Source organism: Daphnia magna, linkage group LG1, assembly GCF_020631705.1.
Source record: "Daphnia magna isolate NIES linkage group LG1, ASM2063170v1.1, whole genome shotgun sequence".
Lineage (NCBI taxonomy): Eukaryota > Metazoa > Arthropoda > Branchiopoda > Diplostraca > Daphniidae > Daphnia > Daphnia magna.
This window is the reverse complement of record NC_059182.1, coordinates 14,112,038-14,121,396: the sequence shown is the minus strand read 5'-3', so window position 1 is coordinate 14,121,396 and position 9,359 is coordinate 14,112,038. Positions and strand designations below refer to the sequence as shown.

General features: G+C 38.7%; 1 protein-coding gene and 2 long non-coding RNA genes across 4 annotated transcripts; 2 read left to right on the top strand and 1 right to left on the bottom strand.

Annotated features, from left to right (window-relative positions):
* Positions 1–583: 583 nt before the first annotated feature.
* LOC116933486 (AP-1 complex subunit mu-1) lies at positions 584–2,985 on the top strand. The gene is made up of 8 exons (XM_032941253.2): positions 584–746; positions 812–1,167; positions 1,227–1,371; positions 1,432–1,622; positions 1,686–1,764; positions 1,831–2,061; positions 2,332–2,457; positions 2,573–2,985. The coding sequence occupies exons 1-8, from the start codon at positions 705–707 to the stop codon at positions 2,669–2,671; spliced, it is 1,269 nt and encodes a 422-aa protein (XP_032797144.1). The 5' UTR covers positions 584–704; the 3' UTR covers positions 2,672–2,985.
* Positions 2,986–5,571: 2,586 nt separating this feature from the next.
* On the top strand, positions 5,572–7,937 carry LOC116933318. The gene is made up of 4 exons (XR_004400046.2): positions 5,572–5,779; positions 5,851–6,024; positions 6,105–6,183; positions 6,280–7,937. It is a non-coding gene; the product is annotated as an uncharacterized LOC116933318 (long non-coding RNA).
* Positions 7,938–8,265: 328 nt separating this feature from the next.
* LOC116933324 lies at positions 8,266–9,255 on the bottom strand. 2 transcript variants are annotated; one of them, XR_004400054.2, is made up of 3 exons: positions 9,091–9,255; positions 8,559–9,026; positions 8,266–8,493 (listed from the first exon to the last, which is right to left on the bottom strand). It is a non-coding gene; the product is annotated as an uncharacterized LOC116933324 (long non-coding RNA). The 2 variants fall into 2 exon arrangements; XR_006649347.1 differs by having other exon boundaries at positions 8,266–9,026.
* Between the last annotated feature and the right edge of the window lie 104 nt (positions 9,256–9,359).

The following is a 9,359-nucleotide window of genomic DNA, read 5'->3' as shown; positions in this document are numbered from 1 at the left end:
GCGTTTTCTGCAAGCTGGAAGAGCCGACATCTTGATTTGTTGGATTGAACCCGTTTACAGCAACGCAGCTTTGAAACGTTTCCTTTGTTCCAAACTGTACCACACAGATAAAAAAATATCTATGTGGGCTGATATTTGAAAGAAGGGAATCTTTTCCACGGTTCTCATCGATCAAACAAAAGAACAAAGAGAACGAAGCATGAATTACTGATTTACGACTTTGCCTTAGTCACTCTCTCTCTCTCTCTCTCTCTCTCTCTCTCTAAATATACATATAACATAACGATGATTTAATTAACTATGGAGTACGTTTCCCCATTCAGTAACTCTATTGTTTCCCTTTTCGTTCTGTAAACGAATTCATAATTTCACGAACTAACGAAACGTAATGACAAATTTGCTTAAACAATTATGCATTAACGCATAATATCGAACAATATTAGCGGATACAACACATTTTATAAATTTTCATTGACAAATGACAACTAGAAGAATGACAACTTCAGGAATCAGGAATTTAAAAATCTTGATATGCATTGAAACGAGTTCAATTTCAGCGACTTGGCAATTTCGTAGCAGAAGACCAACGGATGAAAGAAGAAAACCTGCCAAAGTGGGTGGCGGTGTCATCTCTACCATTTTCCGTTCTAAATATAAAAATCTGTTGTTATTAATTGAAAAAAAGTTTTATATTTACCATTAGTATGTCAACATCAGCAATATTCATCCTTGATGTCAAGGGAAAAGTAAAAATTATCTTATATTTTTTTACATTATGAATATTTATATTACACAAAAATATGTCAAACAGGTGCTGATCTCGCGCAACTACCGAGGCGATGTAGAAATGGGATTGATAGACAAATTCTTACCTCTTTTGATGGAAAAAGAGGAGGAAGGGAATTTGACTCCTTTGCTCCAGACATCTGGTTGCACTTTCATGTATATACAGCACCAGAATCTGTACATTGTCAGTGTCTCTCGCAATAACGCCAATGCAGCCATGGTTTTCTCCTTCTTACACAAAATTGTTCAAGTGATGAGTGAGTATTTTAAGGAAATTGAAGAAGAGAGTATCCGAGACAACTTTGTCATTGTATTTGAGCTTCTGGATGAAATGAGTGACTTTGGCTATCCACAAACTACGGAAAGCAAAATTTTGCAAGAGTGAGCTCCTACTTTACATGGGTGCAGAATACTGTGAAACAGTCTTTGCTATGTTCTAGGTATATCACTCAGGAAGGGCATAAACTTGAAACTGCACCAAGACCACCTCCAGCTGTGACCAATGCAGTGTCATGGCGATCAGAGGGTATCAAATACCGGAAAAATGAAGTGTTCCTTGATGTTATTGAATCTGTCAATCTCCTGGTAATACTTTTAGCATGAAAGTTTTTGAATTTTTAAACATTTTGTCTCTGTTATGTGAAGGCATCTACTACTGGTAATGTTTTGAGAAGTGAGATTGTTGGTTCTATAAAGATGAGAGTGTACCTATCTGGCATGCCTGAACTGCGCTTGGGTCTCAACGACAAGGTCTTGTTCGAAAGCACAGGACGGGGCAAATCTAAATCTGTGGAATTAGAAGATGTCAAATTTCATCAGTGCGTCCGCCTGTCCAGGTAATGAACTCCAAAGTCCCTTGATATTTCTAAACTCAAGGAGATCTCTGTTTATTTCGTCAGATTCGAAAACGACCGAACCATCTCTTTCATCCCACCGGATGGCGAGTTTGAGTTAATGTCGTACCGGTTAAACACTCACGTAGGTCTTCATTAGAAAAGCTAAATCCCTTCCTTGAGAATGATACCTGTTTTAAATGCGGAACAGGTGAAACCTCTCATTTGGATAGAATCGGTCATTGAACGACACGCCCACTCGCGCGTCGAGTACATGATCAAAGCTCGGTCGCAATTCAAGCGCCGTTCAACGGCAAACCACGTTGAAGTCGTCGTTCCTGTTCCAGCCGACGCTGATTCGCCCAAATTCAAGACTTCCGTCGGAAGCGTCAAATACGTTCCTGAACAGAATGTTCTCATTTGGAGTATCAAATCCTTTCCCGTATGTACAATTTCCGCTTATTTTTATTTTTAAATTTTTTTTCCTCTTTTTTTATCGCATTTCAACGGATGGAGGGGGAAAAGGAGTGGAAGGGAAATGTATTTGTCCGGCTTTTTTTTTTTTTTCTTACGTTTCTCTCTTTGACACTCCCGTTTTCAATGGCTTCTTGTTGGGCTTTTCTCCCATAGTGGGAGGTAGAAGAGGACCTATTATCTAGAAGGTTCTCATGATGATAACGATCCACTCATTTTTACACATTCCTATTCATAGGGCGGTAAAGAATATCTAATGCGGGCACACTTTGGCCTGCCCAGCGTGCTCAGTGAAGAAACGGAAGGCAAGCCTCCCATCCAGGTCAAATTTGAGATCCCCTACTTTACCACGTCAGGCATTCAGGTAAAGAACATCAAACGCCATCTATCCGCGCCCTAGTGCAGGATATGTTTACGGCCATCCCCATAAGTTGTTTCAAAGCTAACATTTAATTACAACGTTGGTCTTATCTCTTTAGGTTCGTTATTTAAAGATTATTGAAAAGAGCGGTTATCAAGCCTTGCCTTGGGTTCGTTACATCACCCAGAATGGTGACTATCAGTTGAGAACCAACTGATTATTTTCACCAAAACGTCCAGTTTTCTTCTTACACGAACCCTTCTGTCATGCTTTTCCTCTACACTATACACTCTTGTTGTTTGAATATATTCTTTAGCTCCTTTCATTCACTTTCACCTATTTTCGCTATAAGAGAAGACAAATTAAAATTTTTCTATCCAGGCGCAATTTTGTTAGATTTTTTTTTTCTCTCTTTATATCATTTACTTTATATATTTTTCTTTGGTCCACCTCCTCCCCTTCAGCCCCTTTTTTTTTTTATATAGCAGTTGCCTGATTACAATCACACTTAATACACTGGTCCAAATCAGACGAGCATTTTTTTTTTTTTTCTACTCGTAGCTGAAAGTCTTTGAATGAAAGCTACACAGTGACTGCGCTGTTGTCAATAGTTCGTGTATAGCTGAAATGAAATTGCCAATCCAGCAAAAGGCTAGCAAAAGAGGGAACGAGTGCGGAGCAACGGATTTTGTTATTTTGGCTGATGCTCTTCTTATTTACTTTTTTTTCTCTTCGTCGGCTTGTTTGCCGATTCTACCACCGTTCCTTTCACCCCATGCCTTCAAAGAACCCACACACATACACGGCGAGAGAGAAAAGGAAAAAGGAATGAAGGAAATCGTTTCGTCATTCAGCTACCCGGTCACGAACTTATAACCAAACCCGCCCGTCAACTCTCTATCACGGAAAATACTTTTCTTTTCTTTTTTTTTTCGCTTTTTTTAAGAGGAAAGACTTCGTTCAGCTTCCACCCTCCGTCTCTTACTTAACGAGTATTCGTGATTGACTGCATATCACCAACTCACATCTTCTTCCGCTGGGTGGATGTAGAAAACAAAAAAAATAAAAATAAAACCACCATCGGTTTTCTACACCACACCATTCTAGTTTTCTTTTCTTTTCTTTCTTTTTTTCTTTTGCTCAGTTTTTCTCATCTATTGCAAACGAGGAACACTCCAAAGTTGATTGAATCGAAACCTTTGCACGAGATGGGCACTTCTCGTGTTAGCCAAGCGCGGAAGCAATTCCACTGCTACTCGGTTGGCTGGGTGAGACACTACAACGTTACGTATATCTACTATATTTACGTAATAGTAAACGCCAAGTTTCTATAGCTACTGCTGTTGGGAGGAGGCGCGAGTATTGAACGGTTTCCCATGATGCCCCGTTATTATCTCTGCACCGTATCTCTCGCTCTCTATCATCTCCGCATTGGCGTCTTGTCTATTCAGTTGATTGAATTCCCTTATTTGAAGCGTGATGGCGAGGTCTTTTGGCTTTCATTGCGTTGCTATTTATTTATTATTATTATTATTACGACAATTTTCGTATAATCGCACGTGTTTTGGGAGGAAATTAATTTTCTCTATTGATTTTCTTTTTCTCGCCGCCGATCTTTTGAACCTTTTATTGAAACCCGTTTGAGGTATTTTCATCAAACAGACGAAGAATTTTATTCTGTGACTCGGTAAATAGCACGACCACGAATGTAAAAAATAAATAAATAAACAAATAAAACGTGCAGTCTGTTAAAAGACGAAATAAGTGGGAGTGTCGTGAACAAAAGCCCCCCACCCCTTTTATTATTTATACTGTTTGAACGTGGACTGTACTGTTCAACGGCATTAGGGAGCCATGCGGGAAATCGATTTTATCTTTACCTTTTAATTTTTCAAAGTTTTCTCTGTCCAGAACAGCCTTGCTTGAAATTTATGGCCGGCCTTTAAACAGCGTGAACGCCATTCCGTGTGAAAATCGTCCCTCTCACCGCGCTAATAATAAAAACAAAATAGTCTCCAACCCCCGGAAAAAAATGGTTCCTCGGGAATACGTTTTGAAAAAGCCAAATTGCTTGGCATCTCAGCCGCAAACGATTCTGCAAACGTCGTAAACACGCAGACGGTTTCGGGATCGTGCTAAAACATGTAAAGACATTGTAACGAGGATGTAGACAAAAAGAGGAGGACAATGGAACGCAATCAAACGACCTCTCGTTCTGATCTTTTTTTTGTGTGTGTGTTGTATTCATTTTTATAGGTTCGTTTGCACGAACTTCCAGCACAAAAAAAATAAAAGAATCAAATAGAAAGGGGTGGGACTTCACTATATATATATATATATTTAAAAAAATGGGATTTTAGGTATAGATGGACGTCATGGCGACGGCTGTGACCCAAAATTTTTTTTGGTCCGGCTAGTGATTGGCTTTGAAAAAATCGAGCTGGGATGAATGAATTCCAGCTGACGACAACAGACGCTGGATTTAAAAAGAAAATAGGTTTAAAACTTTTATTTATTTTTTATTTTTTCAAAGCTTTTGCGCTAGAAAAGCCTTGACGTTGAGGAATCGAAAATCAAACACAATGAGAGGGGGGAAGTGAAAAGCACGGGATGAATTGAAGAAAGGGGCCCTCCCATTGATGCCGGAGTGATTTATTTACCCGCTGTATATTATAATATACACGTCAGAGTGCCCCTGTGTGTTATATACTACCTATATAATATCTTCTATGGATTTCTGCCTCCGCCATCTTTCCTTTCGGTATTCTGTCATTGCCGTGCGAGTTATTGACGCAGACCTTATTATATACGACGTCCGTTGAAAGAGAGGGACTTTTTCTCGGACTCTGTGTGTAACGAGCTGTTGTGGCTTTGCAATGGTTTTGGTGGAGGAATAAGGAGTGGAAAGGACCACTCCAGACAGAGAGATCTTGCATCGAGTTGATGTTGTTACTGCGGACACGTTCGTCGTCATGGTGACCACTAAACTTCCGACATCCGACTACATGTTCTATCTTTTTTTTTTTTCGCCCCCCTTTTATTGGCGGTGGGCTGGAGGCAAGTCAATGGTCGTATCTCAAAGGACTCGAATAATGATGCGTACGTTACAGCACGAAGAGATGCTATTGTTGAGAAATGTAGAGATAAAGAAGATAATAAAGAACGACTTTAAACGTGGATCGGATTGTCAATTCAAGCCGACAGATGGTGTTTTTCATCCCTATCATCTGCCGGAAGGGGAGCCTGCAGCAGCTGTAAGAGAAATGGAGGGGAAAATTTCCGCTTCACTAAAAAAACTAAATTGAACTACTCGTAGATGTTACAGGTGTTTTTGGTTTTTTTTTATGTACTGCGTGAACGCCTCGTCATGTTAATTACGCTAATAAATCATTCCAGTTATTACAGTTACAAAACCTCTGCTAGTTGCACGCTCTCTTAGCAGACGTCAATTAGAGCATCCCATTATCTGAACACGCCATTGCTTGATGAGAAATTTCACGGAAATTTATGTGAAATTAGAAATGAAGTGGTCAAAGAGGAAACCAAGTTAAGCAAAATCTCCATAGCATTGTACGTCTTCACGAGTTTTTCATCGTCTAGTTGTAATAAACCTTAATCACCATTAATTGGTTTTGGTTGAATATTTAAAGACTATGCAGTAACGTTGAGTTGAAAATTCGTGAAACACTTTCAGTTGCCATTTTCAAGTGGAGGCATTTCATCAGAACGGTACGAGAAATTTCCGTTTTTAGCTGTAAGCAGTTACATAGTAAGCAGCTTCCAATAAAGACAGTTTATTAATCATTAAACTTCAATCTTGTGCAGGAATGTTGCAATAGCCCAACTTCTAATCAACCGGTATTTCTAGGAAGAAAATCTAAGCTCTTGGAAATGAAAATAAAATTCTAGTTACTCGTGTCCGTCCGTAAAGTTATTCTCTGACGTCCCAATACTTTATGGCAAAATTCAAGAATTTAATATTAAAAGTTTCACCATTTTGCTCCAACTAACTGATTATCCGATTCTAGCGTCCGACGCACGTATTAATTAATTGAACAGAAAAGGGCCACCCATGTTGGTCAATATAAGTACATCAAATTAACAAGTATAGATAAGGTAATGGTGGTTTTGTGTTCACTAGAAAACCCGATGCTATAGAAACTGACAGACCAGTTAGGATACAACGTAATTCCGCTTAATCATTATCAGATTTTCAGGAGACAAAACTATAGGGGGTAATGATTACCACAATTCTAACCAGAGGAACCATACGAAACAGAAAAGAATTGTCAATTGTCCTACCTCTTACGTAAGGCAGGCTCTCGTTGTTGTGCAGCGACGTGGGAGGTCGATTGTCATGTAAAATAACCCACTTCTTGTTCACACACACACACAGAAAAAGGCGAGAGATTTGAATTTCCACTTTTCTTTTGATATCACTGAAGTGAACACATCGTCAAACAGATGCTATATAGTTTTATCTCTGTGATCGGTGGCACGTCTATTGGCCGATACGAAATTCACGACACGCAGATGAGTTGACAGCATGCAAATATCATCACAGAGTAGCAGGGCAATATCGGTACGCACAACTCGTCATATAGCCTTCAGCTGTATAGGTCTATAGAAACAGTCTAGATAAATAGTTTCCGCACTGTATGCAAATCAAGTCTTCTTGAACAAGTATAACCAAGTTCTATATATATACAACAGCCTTGTGTCAACATGAAAGTGCGCGCGACGTTGCATCCTGCCAGGACACGTTGCGTACGAAAACTGAAAAATGCACAATGCATCTCTCCTGTTGAATTGTTGATTCGCATGTTTAAGCTTATTTATTTTTACTGACCTGTTGCATTCATTTCAGTTAATCAAAAATTGGCTGTTTTTTTTTAAAAGAAAAGTTGCCATTAGCTTAAATGTATTCATGTCATTTTCAATTACGAATGTAACGCGTTTGGACTTGAAAATGGGGGTTGTCACACACATCGATTTTTTTTTTTACGTTCTTGCTGACTGCTGTGAAGGAAATCTTATGTTTGATTTAAAATACTATTCTATCCTTATCCAGAAATAGTGAATACTATTTCGCCGAACGCAGGATCGAGCGGCAATTTGTGTGGCGGGAGTTGAGAGCGTACAGCAATAAAAGGAGAACTCCATAAAATAGTGTTTTTGACAGTTTGCATTAGAGCAGCGTCCTGGCCATTCATGATGACCGGATCATCATTTACCCATATGAATATATCCATAAACGGAGTAAAATATAGAAAAGGCTTCTCAATTTCAGCGGTTGGCATAACGCAAATTCGACTACATTACGGAATTTGTAAAATGTTTTTCTCGATACTTCCCGTCGTATATAATCATTTTATATATCATCGTTTTCCGTCTATTTTTATGCACGAGCTATTACAAATCTATGTAAATGAGATGTAAAATATCTTAGCAATTTTCAATAAAAATGGCAGGCTTTTAATTTATTTCCTGGTCGTCTTAGACGTTGTTTAATCTTTCTGGAACATGGACAATGTTTTGCTGCAAAGATTAGCTTTCCTTCACACGTATATTAAGATGGTAATATACTGATGGGAAAACCTGTGAACTGAGATTTAAAAAACAAAACAGCATTAAATCAATAATACAATACTCTATTATTTGGCTAGGATGAACCACAAAGTTGCAAAAACACTATTTATCAAACAAAGACAACTAATCCTACAATTAAGTAACAATAGTCAATTAAACTTCACATTGTTTGGCTCTAAACCAACTGAAATAATCCGAATTTAACACACGCAATATAAAGAGTTGCATAAAGTCAATGTTTATTATTCCATCAGGACTCGTTCCAGCAGGGAAGACTAATTGTTATTAGCATGCCACTAATTTCATTTCATGACGGCCTGTATACGATGTAACACGATCAATAAATTTAATCACGTTCTCCAATTGCCAAAGATCGTTATTCTTTTCGCGATGTCCCACGAAAATGTAATTCACAGCGATAGGCTCGTTCACTTGAAAAACGGTTAGAAACTAGACCCAAAACAATCAAACGAGATCAGGAGCTTCCCACAATCATTTACAAATATATACAGTACAATATATGGATGGGATCTATTTTGCACGCACGCGGTGGAAAAACTATTTCCAGTTTTATGTTCAGCCATTTGTTTTTCTGGTGGTGACGTTGCAAGCTGTCGTACATTGACCTGTTTTCTCACGTGTTTCAATGCTATTGGTGGTTGTCATTAGGCCATACAAGGCCATACAAAACAATGGCCTTGGAAACTAATAGGCATTTATGTCGAATCATTTGGTATTTTCAGTTGCCAGACAAAGGGAGGGTAAACAATAAGCTGCCACTGTTTTCAATTTTGCTGCTGTCATTTGCATAAGATTCTAAATGTTTAGGGGGGATGGGTGAGCAAGTGAATAGCATTTTCTAAGATCAGTGACCTTTGCATAAATTACAACCTTTTCCAAGGTTGAACACGTGCAAAAGGTCTAACTTTATTTAAATTCTTGGGAGGAAGAGTAGCCTAAATAAATTTGTCTTTGCAGAAAACCTTGAATAAGTTTATAGTCATTACAAATAATATCGTACGTGGATTAAATGTCATTTTATAGTACCACCAGATTTTGGTCGCTATGCTGCGGTCGATTGAATGGACAATCTCGGCGTGACACCTAGTTAGCGTTCAACTTTTCTTCGGCGTGCTCACGACGGCTTACAGTTATCAAAGGCTATGTCTACTAATAACTCGTGTGTCGACTGCAGCACTCGACCTATTCACAAGTCCCGATGTCCGTCTGGGCACAGTAGTGACCTCTAACAAGCTCGTAATTATGTGTCCTACACAAAATATACAACTAGGTTCGTTAAAACGAGTTTCTTAATT

Bases quoted from the DNA above. Each gene is read 5' to 3' on its own strand.
- LOC116933486 (XM_032941253.2), top strand. From the start codon at position 705: ATGTCAACATCAGCAATATTCATCCTTGATGTCAAGGGAAAA. The intron at 1,372-1,431 runs GTAATACTTTTA...TGTTATGTGAAG, and splicing joins TTGAATCTGTCAATCTCCTG to GCATCTACTACTGGTAATGT. The intron at 2,062-2,331 runs GTATGTACAATT...TCCTATTCATAG, and splicing joins GGAGTATCAAATCCTTTCCC to GGCGGTAAAGAATATCTAAT.